At 34.8% G+C, this 24,892-nt stretch overlaps 1 protein-coding gene across 1 annotated transcript in view; it reads right to left on the bottom strand.

The window, feature by feature from the left end:
- COL4A5 (collagen type IV alpha 5 chain) overlaps nt 1–24,892 on the bottom strand; it is a 240,960-nt gene that overhangs the window by 11,069 nt on the left and 204,999 nt on the right. The window contains exons 37-46 of the mRNA XM_048213522.2: nt 21,332–21,458; nt 18,356–18,436; nt 17,389–17,487; nt 16,809–16,859; nt 15,414–15,599; nt 5,600–5,733; nt 2,422–2,494; nt 2,229–2,300; nt 1,304–1,432; nt 352–450 (exon numbers count right to left, since the gene is read on the bottom strand). Coding sequence (XP_048069479.1) covers nt 352–450; nt 1,304–1,432; nt 2,229–2,300; nt 2,422–2,494; nt 5,600–5,733; nt 15,414–15,599; nt 16,809–16,859; nt 17,389–17,487; nt 18,356–18,436; nt 21,332–21,458 — 1,051 coding nt within the window. The remainder of the gene's footprint in view (nt 1–351; nt 451–1,303; nt 1,433–2,228; nt 2,301–2,421; nt 2,495–5,599; nt 5,734–15,413; nt 15,600–16,808; nt 16,860–17,388; nt 17,488–18,355; nt 18,437–21,331; nt 21,459–24,892) is intronic.

Here is a 24,892-nt window from a genome sequence, read left to right as displayed (position 1 = left end):
TGTCATATTTTCAAATGTGGAAAGATTCACAATAGTTTCAAGATGATCATGGGATTTAAATCAACATATTGAAAATTATCAGAACAGGTAAGTACAGTGAATACCTGGAAAAAACCTCATCTTGAGGAAAAACTGTTTTCCAGTGCTCTAAACACATAAATAAAAACAAGCTCTCTATGCTTTTCTTACACTGGCAAATCTCCTTGTATGTGCTGTCCTACTTTCCCCCAGCAACAGATTCACCAGCTAGTTATACTCTCCCAAGAGAAAAACTCTCACAGCTTCAGTTGGACGTCTAGAGGTCTCTCAGACTTGAGACTACTATCAACAGCAGTGTTTTATTTGTCTCACCTGGCTGGCCTGGCAAACCTGGGTCTCCTTTGCGCCCTCCTGCACCATCAAAGCCAGGGAGTCCATTGCGTCCTGGATCTCCTGGAGGGCCAATTGGACCTACGGTAATAAAAAAAAAATGATCTTCAAATATGGGTATAATAATTCCATAACCAGACAGATCTAGGAAACTTAAGGTCCTTGAATGTCACTAAATTCATAGTCTGGCCTTGTCCTTAACCTGATACATAAAGGAATAGCTCAAGCCTGGGACAAAAGAAGCAGACAAAGATTTAACTTTAGTTTTAAACAATCAGTTTGTCTCTGTGGAGATTCCCATAATATGGCAGTTGTGTTCTCTTTGCCTCAGAACAAAACAGGAGTGCAAGGTCCAACTTTTGTTATCTGCCCCACCATAGGTAAGGTTGTTACTGCCTGGTACACTTAGTTTATGGAAAGACTGACAACCAACCACTTAATAAATGAGAAAGACTGAAGTTAGTTTCTAGCTTTCTTGTATAATCAAAATTGGCTGCAAGCATACAGTCAAATGGTCAACTAGACAGGAATTAGTTTAAAAATCACGAGGCCTCACAGTGGGGAGCTGATGGCTCACCAAATTAGCCTTCTATCCTTCTGCTATAGAGATACCAGATACTGTTCTTGGGATAGAGAAAGCACCAAATCTTAAATGCATGTTAATTTCATTACAAAGTTTTTAATATCATTAACCTAATCATTCAAATTAGAATAGCCAGAAGAACTGGCTAGAAAAGATTAGACTGGGCCTAAAGGAAATTAGGGCATGAGAAATTAACATTTTTAAGAAAAAAGGAAATGGAATCTGTGGTGGTCTGGTATTCTACTAGTTGTTGAGACTCCTCTTCTCAGAGACAAACTGTGACAAGTAAAAGGAGAACTAGGGGAATGTTCTCAAATAGATAAGGCTTAGAAAGATGATCTGCAAAGGCACCTGGTAAGCCTTGAGGTCCTGGTAGTCCTGGTAGACCTTTTAATCCAGGCTGGCCTGGGATCCCTGGTGGACCAACATCTCCTTTGATTATAATACTCTGTCCTGAAGGACCAGGTAATCCAGGGGGACCTAAGAGGCAAAATGAAGGTAGGAAAGAGAAAGGCCAGAAGGAATGGATGCCAAAGTGTCCTAAGGTCAGAATAAAAATTGGTGCAAAAGAAACAAGTTACATGCGTTGAAATGTTGCCATGTCCAACAGAAATCTGTTTGGGAAAGCCATCATCTCACCCTGAAGACTGAAAAAATAAATAATTTCCTTAGGGTCACTGGAAAAATTAGGCCTATTGTTCCTATTTTCAAGCCCTGAAGCATGACTTGGTTACTAGAAAGTCTAATCTATTACAAATCTGTGAACACTGGTGTCAGGGGAAGATAATTCTATTTCCTGACAAGTCCATTCAGATTCTAACATCATTTGCAGTTCTAGTTTGTTGTGCTTGTCAGGTGTCCCACTGAACTAGTAAGAGAATTTAGCAGATGTCCTATTTCAGTTTACGGGAAACTTCTTATAAGTCTCCAGCAAAAGAACTATATTCATATTAAAAATATTTTCAATTAAAAATGACTTGCTCTTATAATCTGTTCAACTGAATATGGGAAAGTTAGTATAAAATCTAATGAAAATTTTAATGAAGCATTCTTGTTAGTCCTGCATCCATCTTAAACTTAAAAGCTCTGGTCTCAATATTTCCTTAATAAAATAGAGAGGTTGAGAGATCAGTAAATAGAGGGAGAGTTTTGCCTACTTGCTTTCAGTTTTTGGGGATTGAGACTCTAAAAGTTTAGTTCAAAGACAGCATGCAAACTTTCAAATTCTTTAATGTGTTTAAGAATCAGGTATAAGTAGCTCCTGAGTAATTCTTACCTGGGGGGCCAACAAGTCCTGGATCCCCCTCAGGGCCAGCTGAACCAGGTATTCCACTGGGTCCCTTCATGCCTGCAAAGAAGGTACATACAATGGCACCGCAAAGCAATAGGGCCATAGCATTTGCCCAGTCAAATCAGAAAATGGGTATCTTATCCCAAGGAATTTAATATAAAAACATGCCTTCAAATACCTGGAAATCCTGGAACACCAGGGAGACCAGGATCTCCTTTCATTCCATTGAGACCTGGTCGACCAGGATTACCCTGAACAAACAAAATCATTAATTTTAGAAAAAAATTGGAGGGGGAGAGAGTGAGGTTACACAATATTCATATTCATTGATAGCACTTGCTCTAGACTCAAACTTCTAGGATTCAAATCCCAATTGTGCCCCTTACTAGCTTGTGTGACCTTGAGGTGATTATTTAACCTCTTTGATTTGTAGTTTTCTCACCTCTAACATAGAGAAAATAATAGTGTCTACTTCATGGGTTTTTTTTGTGAGGATTAAATGAGATAGCTCATATTAAGTACTTGGAAAACTGATTGGCACGTAGTGTGTATACTTAATAAATGGCAGCTATTATTTTATTATCAGGCACAAAGGCACTTTTTTTAGCATAGCACTGAGGTGATAAATGCTTGGGTTAGAATCACACATACAGAAATGATAAAGTCTGCAAGACTTAGCAAAAAATATAGCAGGGCCTGTTAATTAATTGGGTTTGAGAGCCAGGAAAACTGGGAAGAAGAAGAGTTGAGAATAAGTCTAGAATGTACGTCCTTAAAGGAAGAATAAATGTGGGACACTGAAACTTTTATCAGTAGGACTGAAAAAGGGGCAAACTTGGAACATATTCCAAAATGTAAGAAATGGTTTAAAAAGGAGGGCATGTTAGAAAGACAGTATCCAGCTTGAAGAATTTTCCAAATCCAGGATAATTTGAGCATCAGAATAGACAACAATGGTTTAAAAATTATAAATCATTAAAAGAGAATTTATGAGTCCATACTAATAATAAATAGATAATACATGGAAGAGAAGGGAGGCTTTGCTTACTCAAGGGCCAACTGGTATATGTGGAGGTAGTGCTAGAGTTAGAAAATCATCATTTGCCACTATTCACTATATTCAACCACTACATTGGTTGGTTGAGGCAAAAATCATAAATAGATATTAAATATCTATTTTGATGAAATTTTGATGAGGAGCAGTATATTTGCATGCTTTTAATGTGCCTTTCCATAGTTTTGCTTATTCGTTACAAGGGGAAGACTAGTAACCATGCAATGGAGAAACCAGATAACAACCTGTTGGAATGATCAAAATTGAGATCACCAATGAGGGGCAGATGAACATTGTGGGCCTAAACATCTAATGGAGGACACAACATCACTCATGTGGTATTTCAGCTGGAGATGCATAACTAGAACGAAGAAATAGCAGGCAAAAGAAGGAACATTCTGTTTTAAAAAATGGCATGGCGGGGGACCTGGTGGCTTACTCTGTTAAGCACCCAACTCTTGATTTTGGCTCAGGTCATGATGTCAGTGTTGTGAGATGAGCCCCATGTCGGGCTCCATGCTCAGCACAGAGTCGGCTTGGGATTCTCTCTCCCTCTCCCTATGCCCCTCCCCCCTCAAATAAATACATAGATCTTAAAAAATAAAAATAAAAAATAAAAACGGGAAGGGGCTACATTTCTTCAACAGCGTCAAGATCATGAAATTTTAAAAAATTGTTTAGCAACTGTTTCAGATTGAGGGAGCATAAAGTGATATGACAGTTAAATGCAATGCATAATTTGGTCTATGCTGGAGGAAAACAATGTAATCAAGGGCAATTACAAGGGCAACTGACACAATTAGAATATGTAAAGTAGAAATAAAAGTTTTATTAATGTTCAGTTTCCTGAAGTTGATAACTGTGCTGTTATTATATAAAAGAATATCTTTAATTTTAGGAAATCTCATGCAGTGAAGTATTTAGTGATAAAAAGGCATGACAGTTATAACTTATTCTCAAATGTTTCATATATATATACATATATATATATGCACACATAAATATGGGGCAAAACATTAACAACTAGTACATCTGGGTAAATGATACATGAAAGGTTTTGTTGTTTTTTTTTACCATTCTTGGAATTTTTCTGTGTTTAATGTTATTTCCATTTAAAAATTAGAAAAGGTGCAAATGTAAGAACTAAACTGCACAAAAGAAAATGAATAGAACTTGATAATACTAGATTTATAAAACGTTGTTATCAGGCAGTAGTCTTGAATCAGGCATAGAGACATATAAACTGGAAGCACCTGGGAAATGAATGAGGAGGGAGTAAGTAGAGAATGAATAAAGAGATGACTCAAATTTTAAGAGTGTGTGTCTAGAATAGTGATGACATGAGGAAAAAAGGTTAGTTGTTGGAAAGCTTTAAGGACTACTGTTATAGATGTTTTTTTTTTTTCTTTTTTCTGCTATAAAGCAGTCATCACAGTTAAAAGATTGAGCCCAGGTTGTGTTGGTTGTGATATCTAACAACAATCCTCCTGAATGAATGCAAGAAGTGTTAATGATCCATAAAGAAGCATGTGACTTTCTGGGTTACTCAAACCAATGTGGAAAGTACATGAATACAAATGTGGGGATATGTTATTATTCCCTTTTTACAGGTGAAGACAGAAACCTAAAGTGTCTATCTGCATTCCTCATAGACACAAAGCAGAAGCATACAGTGGAGCTGAAATTTGAACCTAACTCTATCTAATTTCAAAGTCTAAAATATCCCCACTCAACTATAATTACTTCCTATGAATGGTCTCATCCACATGTAATGTTCTGATATATGCGTCTGCTTTTATGAATTTGCTTTCACTGAAATGAATGTTTCTCAAACCTAAATGACATACATAGCAATGACTCCAGGTAAAATATCTTCTGAGGAACCCTTTAACTATAAAGTAGCTAAGTCCCGTTAGTTGGAAGAAGATAGAAAACTTGCCTTTATCTTCCTTTGTAATTCACTAGTGAGGCATGCATAGAGCCTTGACCAGTAAATACTAATAAAAATAATGCAGCTTATGGAGCGCCTGGGTGGCACAGCGGTTAAGCGTCTGCCTTCGGCTCAGGGCGTGATCCCGGCGTTATGGGATTGAGCCCCACATCAGGCTCCTCTGCTACGAGCCTGCTTCTTCCTCTCCCACTCCCCCTGCTTGTGTTCCCTCTCTCGCTGGCTGTCTCTATCTCTGTCAAATAAATAAATAAAATCTTTAAAAAAAAAGATTTAAAAAAAATGCAGCTTAGAAGTCCCATTTTGAATGCAAACCCCCTTTCTCATCATCAAATTTCTACTCCCATTTCCTACCTGTTGTCCTGGTGGTCCTTGATCTCCTTTCAAACCAGGCACACCAGGTTGCCCAGGTTGGCCTGGGTTTCCTCTCTCTCCTTTAATACCTCCATTTCCAGGGAGACCTCGGGGACCTTCTGGACCTGGTAGACCTTGACAATGCACAACAAATGTCCATATTTCAGTATAGCACAAGAGTAGTAGAAAAGCCTGGCTTCTGAAATACCAGTCTTCTAAATCCTATTAGTTTGCAGGATAAAGTCCAGACTACATCAAAACATACAGACTTATGCTGACTCTCTAATATAAATTGGGCTGGGTTCTTTTTGTTATCAACACTGTTCTGCAGTCCCTTTTAGTTTGCATTTTATTATACATTAAATCTAATAAGCTCATATTTAAAGACAGGACATTATAATAAAGACTGCTTCTGTAATCCCTAAGTGTTTCACTTAAGTGAAAAGAAACAAGCACCATACATAGGGCACTGTTCTCAAATTGGAGCACACATCAAAGCCACTGGAGAGTTTGTTAAAACAGATTCCTGGGCTCACTCCCAGAGTTTAGGATTCAGAAAGGCTGGGGATGGGCCCACAAATGTACATTCTAACAAGTGCCCCGTAACTAAAGCTGCTGGTTCCAGACCACACTTTAAGAATCACTACTGTAGTGCAATCAGGGATTCAAGCCATTTGTCTCATTGTGATTAACAGTAGATTGCTTTACTTTTATGTAGTTATTTTGTAAGTAGTACTTGTAAGTCGTTTCATTCAGCTTTTATTACTATGCAATTAAGATAGTTACTTAAGCAAGCTGTTTGATTTTAGTGACATGCTTACTAATACATGGTAATACTTTGGTGTCAGAAATTTATTAATTCAATATAGTACTTCTGAATTTATTTTAAACATGTTTTCATATTCTTTGCATTTTAAATATTTCTGGAAAAAAATTCTGCATATGTCTTGTGAATAAATAAAATTATTTAAAAGAGGATTTTGCTAAGCTCTTTTCCTTATACTATCTTTTTAACTTCTCATTTTAAATAGAGGTATCAGGTCCATTAAACAACCAACAAGATCTATCAGTGGCTACATCTTTTGTCACTAGGTAGGAAAAAGCTGTTACTTGCTTGCTAGGCAGTGGCTGAAGCTAAGACCAACTAGTTCTGCCTTAAGAAACTAATTATGAAGCACTAAATAATGAACAGGCAACAGTTAGCACTTACACATTTTCTCCTTTGGTGATCTTAGTTTTTCATTGGTTTCAACAAAAAAGCAAGGTATATAGTGATTACTTTTGAAGGAAATAACCTAGGCAAATGAATTTAGAATACTTGAGTTTATGCTTACCCATGGACAAAGGGTCATCTTTCTGATCTGAGATTAAAATTCAGACTTTAGTTCCCTTCCAATACTCTTAAGACCCAGAATAAATGACTGCATGCTAACAAGGCAGGACGGCATATGGATTAAGAATGCTGGACTCTGGAGCTGGAAGGCTGGGTTGGAATCCCAGCTTCAATAATTATTAGCTGTTAGACCTTAGGAAGTTTATTAATCTCCTTGGCCTCAATTTCCTCCTCTTTAAAATAGAAATAAGAATAGTACCTACTTCATCAGGTTGATCCAAGGATTAAATGAGATAATATGTAAAATTACTTAACATGGTGCCTGGTACATACTAAGAATTATGTAAGAGGTTTTCAAAAATTATTATTACTACTATTACCTTCATTATTTGTAAAACCGAAAGTAAGAACATACCTTTAAAATATGAGACCATTTTAAATCTTTCAGCTATTTCTATGTGATTTCATAATATAACACTATTCTATCTGGCACATGAGAAAGAGGAAGCAGGTCCACAACAGTACAACTGTTTTATCTTTAAACAGTTTAAATTATATAGTCGCCCAAGTCCAGCAACCAGACAGACACACTTAGAAATTCCCTTCCCAATCATAAAGAAAGGGCTGGAGTATTTTGCACTAAAATAAACAAACAAGAGCAACTGCTGAGTTCACACCCCTAGATAGGGTTTTCTAAGCAAAATTATTTCATCCATAATGTATAATTTGGACTAGAAATCAGGTAGCAAATCGTCTTATTAGGAAAAAAAAATAAACACTCTGTTAATCAGCCTAACAATGAGGAAGTAAGATTAAGATGGGGAAAAAAAGAGAATCTTTTATGATCCTTTTCCCCAGTCTGAAAAGTTATCAGAATATTTGAAAAAAAACAGGCATGTTATGAGAATTGTTCTTTCTGCAATTAAAAGAAAATATTGGGAAATTTACATGTTATTAATTCAGGCCTGCCATTCCAGAGTCCTTCAAATTTAAATTAATGATTTGCTAATGATATCAGGGACATATACGTTTTATTTTTAATAGTACTCAATGGTAACCTTCTTCCTTTTTTGAAAATAGCCACATAAACACATATCAGAGCAACATCATGCAACAAAAATCAATATGCAGAGGTTACAAATAGGCCAGATGCCTGTCTAAAAATCTTAATGCAGTCTTAAACATAACAATAAGTGTATATCCATTTAAAATTCAACATGTCTTCACATATGGATTACCTATTATAAAAATTGAAGCTACAAAGACCTAATGTCATTTCAAACTTGATTATAAACAAGTCACATTAACTTCACCAATATGCTAAATACCAGAGCAGGTAGTATTTGAGGATAACAGCCCTCTTCAATGACTTCTGAGTTACAGCAAAAAAAAAAGTGCATTTCTCTTATCATACATACAAAACATTAAAAAAAAAAAAAAGAATTGACCAGTGAAGAGTCTAACCTTGAAAACCTGGGAAGATCAGAGTTCACCAAAGCCCAAAGATCGATGTTAGCAGTATCAGACATCACACAGTACAAAATAAGATTATGAGTTAGAAGTGGTTCACATTATAGCACAAGTTAAACAATAATCCTCTTAGCCAGTATTTCTCATACCTACAGTGTAATCAGTATGCAAACAGCACCATACAGAAGTATAGAGAACCAAACATTTTCAAATAGAGCTTATTATAGGAAATAAGCTGCTTTCATTAATCCAAAAAAAATGGAAAACTCTACTAAAGATATCATGTTAACACTGCTACTGTGGCTTTCCAAAAGTTAGCATCTCAAACATTGAAGTTGGTAAGACAGTACCATTTCGCTGATTGCCTTCCATTCCCTTCACAAAGGGATAATTGTGGATAAATGCTTACATTTATCTTCGCCTCTGCCTTCCTTTAGTAAAAACTCAAGGTGCAAATTTCTTGATATGTTCAGACCACCTCAAAGAGGTACAGTTAACTTTAAAGGACTCATTAGACAAAAATAAAAGATCATAGATGATAAAATAGAGAAATTAAAAGTACACAATCGCCATTACCAACTGTACTTCTATTTTCCTTCTTTGAAAATCATTCTATGAAACCATATTCTGATTTTTTTCACAATTCATCAAGAAGCTTTCTTCTGTGAATTATTACTTATAACGAGTTATTCAAAGAGAAAGAGCCAATATGTACTTGTTCACCACTGAATGTTAAAATAAAGAGCCAAAAAAAAAATAATAAAGAGCCAAATTTTCCAAAAATGTGAAGACCATCAGTGAAGGGGTACATTAAAAATATTTTGACATGCAATATCCTACCCCAAACCACAGAAAATATCACATTTACTTTATTATTATCCAATGCACATATTAAATCAGGCTATTAACTATTAAAAGAAGGATCATTAAATAAAAAGATAAAAGGCCTATAAATAGGACAACTCTTGATTAATGTTAATTAACTATAAACACAGTTTCCTTTCCTTAGAAGTCTTGCTATGATTTATAAACACTGAAGTCAGCAGAGAGAATAAATTGTGCTAGAGCATTGAATCCCAGGAATTGGAAGAACTAGGGTCTGTTCTTGGTTCTATTTATCTCAATGGGACTATGGACAATTCAATCTCCCTGAGCTTGTTTTCTCATCCACGTAATGGGAACAATGTTATCTGCCCTAACCTCCTTTACAGTTGTTTTATTTATTTATTTTTTATTATAATATTTTATTATGTTATGTTAGTCACCATACAGTTGTTTTAAAGATCAAATTCCAGGGATGCCTGGGTGGCTCAGTTGGCTCTGCCTTCAGCTGGGGTCATGATCCCAGGGTCCTGGGATCGAGTCCCATATCGGGCTCCTTGCTAAGCAGGGAGCCTGCTTCTCCCTTTGCCTACTGCTCCTCCTGCTGCACTCTCTCTCTCTCTAATAAATAAATAAATAAATAAACAAATAAATAAATAAATAAACATCGAATTCCATTTTAAAAATATAGACCTGATATCTGCCAGATGCAAGGTGAGACAGGGAACACAAAGATTCACTACACCCACACTCTGCCTTCAAGGAGCTTTTAATAAAAGTGCATTAAATGATGTAAAGGGTGGCACGTCACATAAGTACAAAACATTATTATTACTGCCAGGTAATAAAACTTTTAAAGCATTTGATAATTTGTAAATCAGAAGGCTAAAAATCAGCTTCTGTTTGTTTAAATGGTTTCTAAACCACATACAGCAAACTGACTCAAGACCATAGTTTGAGAGAGTTTGGCCACACAATTAGTTAAATAAAATAGCATTCCTGTAAAGCAATTTTATATGTGTATTTGCTATAGAAGGACCAATAACAAGAAAGCTTAGAAAAATGCCACTGAAATATGTATTTTGGTCTGAGTACGTAACAAGGAAAACTTCAGATCATATCATAGCAAAACTCCTAAGATCTTAATTTCTAAGCGGTAAAATTTTAATGAGTTATATGCCAAGTCAATTTTGTACATGAAGCTCTCAATCCATTATTTCTCAAATGACCTAAGAAAGTTTAACAAAACAAAACAAAACTTAAAGTCTTGTACATAAGTGGTAATAACTAAAGATAAGCTGATGAATTGATTGGCAAATTTTATTTTATTTAAATTCAATTAGCCAACATATAGTACATCATTAGTTTCCTATGTAGTGTTCAATGATTCATCAGTTGCGTATAACACCCAGTGCTCATCAATTTTAAATCCAGTTTCCACTTAAGGTTGTAGACTTCAACTGTTGCAAAGAAGAGAACACTGTAGATACTAGGTTCCAGTAACTATGTAATTTAAAGTACATCTGGTAAATACATTGTCAAATCAGTATTAAAGTGATGTGGCTACTTCCCTGTTTCTTCTTTGAATATATTCTAGTGTCTCAGAAGAAAGCAATCTTCTAGCCAACACTAAAATCTGGAAGTGATCAAGGCAGCAGACTTCTATGCAAGTCAGATAGGGGAGTAATCAAAATTACTTCAAAGTATTCCCTAAGTTTTCTCTTTATCATGGTGATAGTTAAACACTATGCACTTGTCTTAATCTTTTTGATGACATCCATTTAGGAGAGACACAAGAAGCAGTTAATAGGGATTGATGGAACTTATGAGATAACTTATGAGGTAACAGAAAACAAGAGAGTGGAGGCAAGGTCCAGTCTGCTATAATGAAGAGTCTCCTAAAATGGCAGAAGTAGCTTCGCTTCACCACCTATTATATTTATAACTAGAATAAGAAGCCAGATCATAAGCACTGAGCCATAAAACTGCTTTTGTTGGAGGATGATATATGTTATTAGTAAAACAGACACTTAACAGAGCACTGGGGAGCCTTAAGTCAGATTCCCAACTATGCCAGTGACTAACAGTATGACCTTGAGGAAGCTTCTTAACATCTTTGTGCCTCAGCTTTCTCATATGTGACAAAGGTTCTCTCCTTGACTAAATTTTAGATTGGCTCCTCTGAGCCTTCTTCTCAACTAGGCCTCATCCTTAGGCCCTGTTCTTGGTATGCTGAAGCCTAGTTTTGGCAAGAATCCTTTAGCAAGTCAGTTTACAGACAGTCCCCCCACTGTTGATATCTGATCAAGTCCCTCATCCCCAAACTTGATGTCTAAGTCTTTAGCCTGACTTTAGCAAGAATGCTATTAGGCCAGTTTAGCAAGAATCTACCTACCCTTAATGCTTCATGTTAGTAACTTTTCATCCACTGACCCCCTCACTGTGCTGGTTGACTATAAATCCCCATTTATCCTTGTTGTATTCAGTTGAGTTCAGTCTCTTTCCCCTATTGCAACTGTCTCTCCCCTACTGTAATAGTCTTAAATAAAACCTGTCTTGCCATCTTTAACAAGTGTCTAGTGAGTAATGTCTCTTTGAAAAGTGTAAAACTTAAGTCTCTTCTAGATTGGATACTCCATGTCTCTATGAAATTAGGGGTTTGTGGAAGGAGTGAGTAGTAAGTAGGAGTAAGTAACTAAGGAATCTGTTCAGATAGAGATAGATGGCTTCCTAAAAAGAATCTTGAAAAATTATGAATTTTTAATTCATAAAAGAAAATTTCCAGCCATTCCCAATAGTCAGAACTCAGAAATATACTTTTTCCTCATGTTAGTTACTCCTCAGAAATTTGAAAAGGTCTATTTATCTTGAGATAATAAACACATTCAGATATTTGTGGTTCCTTTTACTCCTAATTAGGTTAACATCTTTCACTGTGAATCAGCGATTTTTCATTGGACAGCTCCTGGTAACTGTTCTTTGGTGTGTAAGGTTTACATGTGTATGATTCAAATAAGATTAAGAGGCTTCTAATCTGTGTTGGTTGTATGGAATTTTTTAATTCTGTACCTATTAATTCATTTTCATAGCAGGAGAATTTAGAACTTTGTGACAACCCAAAATGTGAAGATGGGATGGTTTGAAAAATTATAAGAGTTGCAGCAAGTCAAGAATTGCATATTTGCAGGATCTGATAATACATATTATTGTTTAAAAAAGAACGCCTTTTCAAGGATGTGGAGAAAGGGGAACCCTCCTGTACTGTTGATGGGAATGCAAACTGGTGCAGCCACTGTGTAAAACAGTATGGAGTTTCCTTAAAAGTTAAAACTAGAACTATCCTATGATTCAGCAATTGCACTACTAGGTATTTACCCAAAGAATACAAGAACACTAATTCAAAGGGATACATGCACCCGGATGTTTACAGGAGCATTATCTACAGTAGCCAGACTATGGAAAGAGCCCAAATGTCCATAGACTGATAAGTGGATAAAGAAGATGTAAAATGGATCACAATGGAATATTATATATTATATATATATAATATATATATATATACACACACACACACACAATGGAATATTACTGAGCCATAAAAAAGAATGAAATCTTGCCATTTGCAATGGCATGGATAGAACTAGAGAATATTATGCTAAGTGAAATACGTCAGCCAGAGAAAGACAAATACCATATGATTTCTCTCATATGTGGAATTTAAGAAACAAAACAAATGAGCATGGGGGAAAAAAGACAGGAGAGGCAAACCAAGAAACAGACTCTTTAATTATAGAGAACGAACTGATGGTTTGTGAAACAGGCAATAGGGATTAAGGAGTACACTTCCTGTGATGAGCACTGGGTATTGTTTGTAAGTGTTGAATCACTAAATTGTAATTGAAACTAATTTACAGTGTATGTTAACTAACTGGAATTTAAATAAAAAGTTAAAAAAAAGAATGTCTTTTTGAAGGGTAGTTCTATTTCATTTACATTAACAGATATAAAACAAAAATAAGAAATACACTCTACTCTGAAGGTAAGGTAAAATATTATACAATACACTTTTGGGTACTATAAATTTTTGAGTAAAAATAACAAAATGTTAAATTAGTTTTCCTAACTAGGTAATTTTGGGTTATTCCAATAGACAGAAGCATTGGACTCTACAGTTCTTTCAACTTTCAGAGATAGACCAACATGTAAGAACTGCACTGGCATATATGCTCTTAAAATAGATTCGAGTACTTGAAAATATTAGGGATAGGTATATATATATCCATATATATATATACATATATATATGGAGAGAGAGAGAGGAATTATATATAGAATTATATATATGCACACTTGTACATACATGTACACATATACATGTATATATGTATAACTATATGTACACACACATATAAATATATATAAAAATATAAGAAAAGTTTCAAAGTTCATGCAGTTACTACTTTGGAGTTAAGGAGCTAACCTGGAGGACCTGGATAGGGATCAAAGTTCACCAAGGCCCAATGTCATCATTAACAAAAAGGAAAAATATCAAAATTGTTAGCAATATCAAGAAACTAAAGCATTACACTAACTTCTTTCAAGTTAAACTTTAATTCAATAAAAGAATACTCTGGAAGTTCATATTCATGCACCTATAGAAAAACCAAATTATTACCACTTAGCATCAGCACTAAAATAAAGACGGCACATGTGACATATTTTGAAAGGCAAAAAAAATCATTTTTAATAATCGTTACCATGAGCTCAAAAACAACTAATTCTAAGATCAATGGGTTTAAAACTCCACTTTAATTTGCAGTTTATGAACAAAGTTAGAAGTCACAAACTACTCATCAGGTAGGTGTTCTTCCTCCTACTATTTAGAAACAGTAATTTTTAAAAGCACCTTTGTGGCTAATGTCTTTATTTTGACACATTTCACAACAATGTTCCACAGTGAGCTCCATTACTAGTAAAGAAAAAATAATCAGAGTGCTGATTAAAATATAAAAAATGATAATAGTTTGGCTTATTTTATAATTACTGCATGCATAACCAAGCAAGACATTGGTGTCAATTCTTTACATGCAAGAGTTAATACGGCTGAGGTGGTTTTCACTGGTTTTCTTCACTACTAGAACAAGGTAAAACTCTGAAGAACCTCTATAAACAGTCAAGACAGATCAGATAAAATCTGGTTTTGGAAATGATCCTCTGAACAAAGTATGTGATCACATTTGATTCATGTTTTCAGAGCATATCTTATTAAAATGAACTCCAATCACTTCAGAGTTTATGGTAATTTAAATGGAGATTTTTATTTTTAAAAACATTTAAAAAATGAGTCAGAGACTTTCAAAGGCTAAAAGACAACTGCTTTGTTTCTTTAACCTTAGATTTCTCTTATTATTTTAAATAAATGAAGGCCAAGTTTTTAATTTCTGAAAATATAAAAATTGAATATTAAGTCCCAAAAATCTGTTAATAATTTATCACCAGTGACTGGGCTCAGCAACATTAATCCTGGATGAAAACAAGCATTTCCAAACAGCAAAATGAAGTGACACAGCACATATACAAAATAAAAAGTGAACACTGGATGCAAAATTGAGACTACAAGAGCAGTTAACACACGACAAATGAGGAATAGACGTGAAGCTGGTATGAAGAGATTGCTATTCAATTTAATCATGCTGTGATGTTGAAGATACATTTGATTGCCTAGTTCCTAGAGAAGATAAAATTTTTTTATTGTGCTTGGTGACATTTGCTGATCATATGACAGAACCATAGCAACACTTTCGGTATGGACCACAAGCATCTATGGGGTGATCACTAAAATGATTTCTGTGATGACATGCTGAGAAGCTCACATTAAAAATGCAGATGGCATTTTGCTGCCAGGTTATCAGTATAGTTTTATGTTTAATAAAAAGACTAATAAATCCACTATTTTCTTTTTTCCTCCAAGTTGGTTTTAGTTCAAATGTAAGTAAATGATGAAAGGCATTACTGAAAAGAATTATTAGATGCTACAGAAATGGATGGAGCTAGGTATAAACCAAGCTATTTACTTGTAAGACGTTCTTAGATTATAGAGTCTAAAGTCCTAAAGACTGAATAACCTGCCAGCAAAATGAAATAAATTAACGAATAAACAGACCATTCCCCTACCACTCATGTACATACCTGGTCTCCCAGGAGGACCCTGGGGCCCAGGGTTGCCTTTAGGGCCTTCCAGAGCTGGACCTGGAGTACCAGGAGGGCCTGGGGGACCTTGCACACCAGGGAAACCCTGAAAGCCTGGTTCTCCCTTTGGACCAGGAAGGCCAGGGTTTCCTGGAATGCCAGGTAATCCTCCATCACCCTTTTGACCTATGAAAGCAAAGTGACATTAGGAAACACATTAAATGGTACTGCCCGTATTAGGCTTGCCTATAAGGCTAAATCGATTCATTCTTATTAGAACAAGTGATGGGATTTGCTAGGATCATTTCTATCTTCCACCAAATCCCTCACCCGTCCAAAAAACCCATTCTTCTTATGAAATATATTCAACTGTTATCAGAAATATTTATTAGAGTATGTATGGAAATATAAAAACAATAATAGCTTGGATCCTGAAAGATACCCTTTGTATTAGGACACAGAGCAATGATCACATGATCAGTAGCTGTGAGAAAATAAAAAACAAAAAAATAGAAAGGTTCAAAGTATTGGCATGAACAGGTTAGAAATGGCTGGAGGAAATTCCTTAAACAAATATTTTGAGACTAATGAAGATATGGATCTTCAATGGTTGCTGTGTGTCCCTGAAGACAATTCTATTCAAGATTTAGAATCCCAACCCAGACAAACTATTCTCAACATTTTTTCTACACCACCAACATGCCTGAAAGCAATAAAACAGTGGCACATTAAAGTAATAATTTTGACATTGGGATCACGGGAAGGATATAGGAATTTCTAGGAGATAGTCTGTGGTTTGAAAAAACTTCCATAGACTAGTTAATGGTCATTTCAGAACATAAACAGGCGTATCTATACACACATTCACTCATTCAATTAACACTTTGGTGCTTACAGTGAAAGCAAGAACAAGTGAGGGCACGTAGATGTGTATGAGCACATACCCACCCAAAACGCAAAACATATATTAATATGAAGTTTTCCATTTTTATTATTGGTACGTATTTCTACAGTTTCCTTATAATACCTTGGTTTTGTTTCCATAGGGAGAAAAGAGCATTTTTGGTTTTTTTTTTTTCGGCTGAAAGACTTTTAAAAAATTTGTTGAAATCTACCTCTTTCTACGAATTTGCTTTCTTTATCATTTCCTTAGCAATTACTTATGAAATTAAGAAGAGATATTTATATGTAAATTTCCTAAAGAATGCATTTTTATATAGCACAACTTTTTCTACTAAGTTGTTAATTAAGAACTGCTTTAAGATATAACTTTAGCTTTGAGTTTTCTGGGGTTGTATGTACATTTTATAACAGTAAATGGTAGAGATGGAAAAATAAATGTACTGGAACACATTCTCTTTATACGGACTGATCTAGTATGTTTTATTAGTTTACCAGAAAGTCCTGGGAGTCCGGGGGGTCCTGGGATTCCAAAGCCCGGTTGACCTGTCAGGGTATAAACCAAAACTCTCAAATAGATAATAATAAATGAAACAAGGACAAGTTTTTTTTGAATCATTCAGTTTTTCACTGAGTGCTACTATGTTATACGAAACATGCAGAAGATTTGTTTCCAACATGGAACCACAATTCTAACATGAGAAAACTATAAAAATATATTCTACTTGTGATAAGTGTTAAATATATCTTTATATACACATAGATCTATAAATGGAATATAGATTGCATACTGAAATGAGGTCATCCAGAGAAGATAAAAATAGCTGGGTAACTTCACATAAAAAATTGGGCAAGAAAGGATATGGAGTTTTTTTTAAGAAGGAGGCAACCTGATTGATAAACGTGAAGTAATATTCTCAGTACAGAGTGCAAGAAGGTACTTAGGGAGGAAAAAGTGTATAGTAGCTTAGAGGTTAAGAAAGAAGATATAATTTCATTGTGGGTAAAAAAGGGCAAAAGTTAAAGAAGACAAGGAAGAAATTAGAAAATTAGGAACAATGAAAAAATATAGCACCTGGTTCACCCTTCTGTCCAGCTGGTCCAGGAATACCATCTTGACCTGGGTTGCCTTTTTCACCTGGAGGCCCTGGTGGTCCAGGACGACCTCCACCACCTAAAGCACAGGGTATAGCACGTGATACCTATCCTCTCAATTCCCTTTCCTTCCATATTCCCCATTCTTTCCATACAAGCTTCAAATAGTTCTATCCACATGACACAAAGTACCTATGAGACACCCCTCTAAATCACAAAATCTTGTGAAAAAGAAGCATAAAAGGAATAAAAGCTAATAAGAATAAGGAAGAATTTTATCATTCACTCACTATCCAAAAACTTTCAGTTTCTCATTTTAATCTAGCTTTAGAATATCAAGGAGAGTAAGGTGTGGGGGTGGAATGGGGTGCTATTTTAGGCCTCACATGTGGGGCCAGAGAAATGACTTGCTTTAGAATTCAGTAAACAACATTTTGCCATTCTTTTTTTTTTTTTTAAAGATTTTATTTTTATTTATTTGACAGAGATAGAGACAGCCAGCGAGAGAGGGAACACAAGCAGGGGGAGTGGGAGAGGAAGAAGCAGGCTCATAGCGGAGGAGCCTGATGTGGGGCTCGATCCCAGAACCCCGGGATCACGCCCTGAGCTGAAGGCAGACGCTTAACCGCTGTGTCACCCAGGCGCCCCAACATTTTGCCATTCTTAAAATACCAGAGTTTCCACTAATTGTAGGATACCTGAAATAACTCTCCCTGGAAAAAGCCCCCCAAATAAGGTTTCAAAGTAATAATTTTAAGTAACTTTTATCAAGAGTTGTTCACTTAGAAAAAAAGTGTTGTTCACTTTGTACCTGACAAGTAGAACTAAGTGAATGATCACCATGTTTCCTTGTCTTAAAAATGTTCACAGCTCTCAGAAATGATTTGACTTTCCCAAAATGAATATGAGCCTTAGTTTTACAACTAACCCTTAGGTTTCATGCTTACCTACAGGACCAGGTTCTCCTGGAAGGCCAGGGTTCCCAGGAGGACCATTAATACCTTTTGCTCCAGGAAGTCCTGGGGTTCCTAGAATAAAGAGTTCAATTTAATAATAAAAGAAAAAGTGCATTGCTTTAAGAGTTATAACTCAAACTTATAATTTACAGCGTTAGCACAGAAACTGAAGAAAGGGAAAAAAAACAAGGAAGATGCTGGTATTTGCTGAATATTTTTAAGAATAATTTTAAGTTTTAAAGTGATTTCTCCAGAGGCTGGCATTATTATATATTCATAATAAAAATAATCACCACAATATTACATTGGTAGAACTGGTAGGATTCCATACAAAAATTGTATGGATATACCAATTTTTTAATCCATTCATCTATTGTCAGACATTTGGGTCATTGTCAGGTTTTAGGTATTATGAATATCTATTTATTTATGGAAACCTGTTCCACTTCCAGTGTGTAGCTATTATGAGTTATGCTGCTATGAATATTTCTGCATTAGTATTTTTGTGGATATATGTATTAATTTATCTTGGATAAATACCTAGATAGGAAGGGAACTGCTGAGTCAGAGTAGGCATGTGGTACATCTTATTAAAAAAAAAAATCTGCCAAACCATTTGACACAACAATGTTTCAGAATTTCAGTTGCTCCAGATCCTTGTACAACATATGGTGATATCAGTTGTTTTAATAATAACTGTTCTCATAGGAATGTAGTGCTACTTCATTGTGGTTTTAATTTCCATTTCTCTGATGGCTAATAATATTGATAACCTTGCTATGTGCTTATTTGCCATCCATATATCTTCTTTTGTGAAATGTCTTTTCAAAGTTTTCCCCATTTAAAAAAAGTGGATTGTATATCTTGTTATTATTGAATTATAAAAGTTGTTTATATATCCCAGATATCAGTCATTTGTCAGATATATGTTTTGCAATTGTTTTCTCCTAGTCTGTGGCTTCCCTATTCACTTCCTTAATGACGTCTTTTCATGAGCAGAAGAACAGAAGATCTCAGGTTCTTTAAAAGAAAAAAAAAACAGCGTGGAGCAAATGAATATCTGTTTTAAAAAAAATGAACCTTGACCCCTACTTCACACCATAAAAATATTTTTATTTGAGATACATCGTAAACCTAAATATAAAAACTCAAACATTAAACATTACAGAAAAAATAGAAGAATATTTCCATAAACTTGAGTAGGCAAACATTTTGTAATAGGAAACAAAAAGCATGAACTATGAAAGAAAATTAATAGACTGGACTTTATTAAACTTAACTTTAGAAAAAATTAACAACTTCTGTTCATCACACAACAGTATTAAGAAAATGTCATCACACAACAGCATTAGGAATGAAAGGCAAATTTGAGACAGAAAGAATGTATTTGTAATACATGTATCTGACAAGGACTCATATCTAGAATCTATAAAGAACTGCTCTGAATCAATAAGAAAAAAGAGCAAACAATTCAATAAATGTGAGCAAAAATCATGGAGCAGGCAATCAAAAAGATTCTATCCAAATGGCCAATAAGTATATGGAAAGGTGTTTACTATTGTCATTCATTTAAAAATGTAAATTAAAACTTCAATGAGACACTTCTATGTACCCACCAGAACAGCTAAAATTAAAAAGACTGACAATACCAAACAAGGTGAAGAATGGGCAACTGGATATTTCACAATACAAAGTACTAACCACAATATAATCACGACAAGCCACCAGGAGCCACCCAGGAACATTTCATACATTGCATGTGAGACCGTAATTTATAAAACCACTTTGGAAAACAGGCACCATCCACTAAAGTTAAATGCATACCTACTCTATGATTCCATAATTCTACTACCAAGTTATTGTCTAAGAGAAATGAGTATGTATGTCCACCAAAAGACATGTCAAAGAATCTTAATAGCATCTTTTTTTAATAGTCTCAAACTGGAAACAACCGAAGTCCATCAACAGGTGAATGAGTGATTATTATGTATTTCTTCAATGGAATATCACAGAGTAATTATAAAAAAACAAACTGACACATGCAACAAGAGAAATGAATCTTACAGACGTGAGTGAAAGAAGCCAGAGAGAAGGATATATACTGTATGATTCCATTTATTTGAATTTCAAAAACAGGTGAAATTACTTGATGGAAATAGAAATCATAGTAGTGGTTACTTTGGGGGGTGGTTTCACTGTGAAGGGGCATGGGTAAAACTTTATGGGGCAAGGGAACTATTTTATATCTTGATATGTGTGGTAGGTACATGGATATATATATATATATATATATATATATATATATATTTCATATATATATATATGAAACTCATCTATAGTCTTGTACATTTTACTCCACATTATACTTCAATAAAACATTAAGGAAAAGATAACCAAAGGCCCACTCTATCCATGCCACTGTGCAATCCAAAAGACATACAAATGAACAAATTAAATACAAGCATAAACAGAGCAGATAGTACAACAATGTAATTCAGGCTACCTACTTGACTATAATGCTAAGTTCCTTTGCTTTCATGACTTAGTCCTTGCCATATAAATGAACTGAACAGTTGTCCTACCAGCAGTCACCCAACTGTGTGCCTGAGCACAACTTTCTAAGAGAATCAGCGGCAGGCTAGGGTTTGGTAGTGTATATTATCACCTACAAAAATAGTAAGGCCTCTTAATTGACTTGTGGCTAGCAGTCAAAGATTGAAAAATGCTCTAGAAAACAGTTTTTTTGCCCACAGGATATTGTCCTGCTGAGCTGGTAATAGTCATTCTCATTTTATACAGAAAGAAATTTGGGCAAAGATAAGTTAAAGAGCTGGTTCAAGATTATGTTGCTAGTCAGTATCTCATTGGTAAACAGAAGAGCAGTTTGCCAAATAAGAAGTTGTTCTGTGGTATGGGTTAGAGTAGATAGGAAGGAGAGAAGGAAGCATTTAAGAAAAGGAATATTACCAGGGAATCCAGGAAGGCCTGGTTGTCCTTTTGCTCCAGGGGTCCCTGGTAATCCAGGCAAACCAGTATCTCCCCTAGAACCTTTGATTCCAGGGTTTCCTGGATATCCAGGCAGACCAGGTTCACCCTAAAACCATGAATAAGAAGATAAAACTGAGTCTCTACATTACTTAGATTGTTTAACAACACAACATTATTTACAGAGCTTTTATTATATGTCAGGCACCCTGCTAAGTGCTTTATATAATATGCTTAATCACTTGTAGAAATTTAACTTGAAAATGCTTTGTTTAATCATCACAACAGCTCTTTGAGTTAGGCTTTATCATCACTATTTATAAATGAGAAAACTGAATCTTGGAGAACTCCAGTGCCTAATGGCTCTAGCAAGTGGCAGAATTAGAATTTGAACCAATGTCTGTCAGACTCCAAAGTTCATGCTATTTCTACAATATGTAGATGATCTCATTAATCCTTAACAATAAGAAATACACTATCCCATTTTACAGTGTTGCAACTAATAAGCTGTGGAGTCTGCATTTGGATCCAGATAGTCTGATTTGAACCTGTGATTGGTATCCCTAGTATGCTACAATGAAATTCACTGCTTACAATAATTATGTCAAACAGTAGTTACAGTATGTTCTACTGCAAAAAGTAAATTTAATCTTAACATGAATAAGTCTAGCAATTCTTCAGTGAACATCTCAAATCCCATATCCTCCATGAAACCTTCCAGGACAAAGAAAGTTTATGTTAAGAATATAGGGAAGGTTCTTATTCTGTCAAATCAATAATGGCTTCACATATGCATGTCTTGACTCTTCAACTACACTGAACATTCCTTTGGGGTCAGAGACAATTCATATGTAACCATTTTTGTTCAGTGAACTTTTGCATTATGTTTCCTTCTAATAGAGGCTTAGAATTCATACCCACTTTCACAATTAAACAAGTTTTCCCTGATAACAATGAGAACATGCTGTAACTCTAAATCTACCAGTGTCCACTGCTTTGCTCATGAGGATCATGAACTCTCCAACAAAGTGTCAGTGTTCAACATCATCTACTGAATACCTCCTTCTCCATTTAGTGCTTATGCTTGTCTAGGTGAATAAGATCATCTATTTGTGACTCAAATGATTCTGCATTATGGTAAAAGTCTTTTCAACTAATTCCTCTTCTCCTTACATCCCATTGGGCTGGAAATGTATGTAATTTGGTCTGAACCCTTATAAATCAAACATCTAGCACATTTTTACACACATAATAGGTATACAATTAAGTTTTGGATTGAACTGGTTCCATCTTAGATATTTACACAGAAAAGCTTGAATAAACTATCATAATTCTTCTTGTTATTCAAGAACCAATGACATTCATATATCAAAATGAAAAACAAGAAGAAAATTCCAATAGTCTGCTAATGGTAAACCTGAAAGCAATAAACAAGCTTCTGGTGATTTATGATAAAGTATGTTAAGTTCTACAAACAACCCCAATCTTTTAATTTCAACTAGCACTTTGTTTCCCAATACAGTTCTCACCACTCTATGGCCCTATTCTAAATTGTATTAAAAAAGTAAATATTTTGCCAGGGCTTCTGCAAATAAAATTTGCTAGTTTAAGTTTTATCTACATTTTTATCATTCATACACTTTCAGAGAAAACAATGAGCTTCCAAAAAGGTAAGCAAGAAGAAATAAAAAAAGAGTAGCATACTCAGAACATCATCAAACTGGCGAGAAATTTTGTAAAACACTCTGAGAAAGGAAAATTCTATTTACAAAGCAGAAGCTTGACATAACTTGAACAGACTCAAGCCACAAATATCTACATTTGTTCAAATGTCAACCTTTGATGTAATTCTTTTTTTATTTATATAAAATTGACATATAACATTAGTTTCAGGCATACGACACAAGTTGATATTTGTATATATCGTAAAATGATCACTACAATAAATCTACTTAACATCCATCACCATATGTAGTTACAAAATTTTTGGTTCTTGTGATAAAAACTTTTAAGATTTACACTCTTAGCAACTTTCAATATACAATACAGTATTAACTATAGTCACCACGCTGTACATTACATCCCAATGACTTATTTAGTTTATAGCTATAAGTCTCTGCTTTTTAACCCTCTTCACCCACCCTCCAATATTCCACCCCCATCTCTGGCAACTACAACTTTGTTCTCTGTATCTATTAGCTCATTCTTTAAATTTTTTTGTCTATTTATTTATTTTTAGATTCCACATATAAATTAAATCATATGGTATTTGTCTTTCTCTAACTTATTTCACTTAGCATAATGCCCTCAAGGTCCATCCATGTTGTCACAAATGGCAAGATTTCATTCTTTTATATGGCTCAGTAATATCCCATTGTATATATATCTGACATTTTCTTTATCCATTCATATACCAAAGGACACTTAGGTTGCTTACACATCTTGACTACTGTAAATAATGCTATGATGTATAGGGGGACGTGTATATCTTTTCAAGTTAATGTTTTAATTTTCTTTAGATAAATATCCAGAAGTGGAGTTGATGGATCATATGATAGTTCTATTTTTATTTTTTGAGGACCCTCCATGCTATTTTTCATAGTGGCTGTATTAATTTACATTCTCACCAACAGTTCACAAGGGTTCCCATTTCTCCCCATCTTTGCCAACACTTGCTAAAACTTGTCTTTTTGATAATAGCCATTTTAACAGGTGTGAAGTGATATCTCATTCTGGTATTGATTTGCATTTCCCTGATGATTAGTGATGTCAAGCACCTTTTCATGTATCTGTTGGCCAATAGTATGCATTCTTTGGAAAAATGTCTATTCAGTTGCTCTACCCATTTTTAATTGGATTCATTTCATTTTTAATGATTGTGAGTTCTTTGCATATTTTGGATATTAACTCCTTATTGGCATATGATTTGCAAATATTTTCTCCCATTCAGTAGGTTGCCTTTTCACTTGGTAACTTCCCTGGCTGTGCAGATTAGTTTGATGTAGTCCCACTTGTTTATTATGCTTTTATTGCCTTTGTTTCTGGAGACACATCCAGAAAACATTGCCAAGACCAATATCAAGGAGCTTACTGCCTGTTTTCTTCTAGGAGTTTTAGGGTTTCAGATCTTACATTTAAATCTTTAATCCATTTTGAGTTAATGTTTGTGTATAGTATAAGATCGTAGTCTAGTTTCATTCTTTTGCCTGTGGCTGTAACTTTTCCCAACACAATTTATTAAAGCAACTGTGCTTTCCCCATTGTATATTCTTACTTCCTTTGTCATAAATTAATTGACTATATTTGTGTCGGTTTATTTCTGGGCTCTCTATTCTATTGCATTGATCTGTGTGTTTGTTTTAATGCCAATACTGTATTATTTTGATTACTATAGATAGCTGTGTAATATAGTTTGAAATTAGGGAGTATGATACCTCCAGCTTTGTTCTTCTTTCTCAAGATTGCTTTGGCTATTTGGAATCTTTTGTGGTTCCATACAAATTTTAGGATTGTTTGTTCTATTTCTTTGAAAAATACCATTGG

The sequence above is a fragment of the Ursus arctos genome, chromosome X, assembly GCF_023065955.2.
Source record: "Ursus arctos isolate Adak ecotype North America chromosome X, UrsArc2.0, whole genome shotgun sequence".
Classification (NCBI taxonomy): domain Eukaryota; kingdom Metazoa; phylum Chordata; class Mammalia; order Carnivora; family Ursidae; genus Ursus; species Ursus arctos.
Note: the sequence above shows the minus strand (reverse complement) of the source record. Positions and strands in the feature narration are given on the sequence as shown.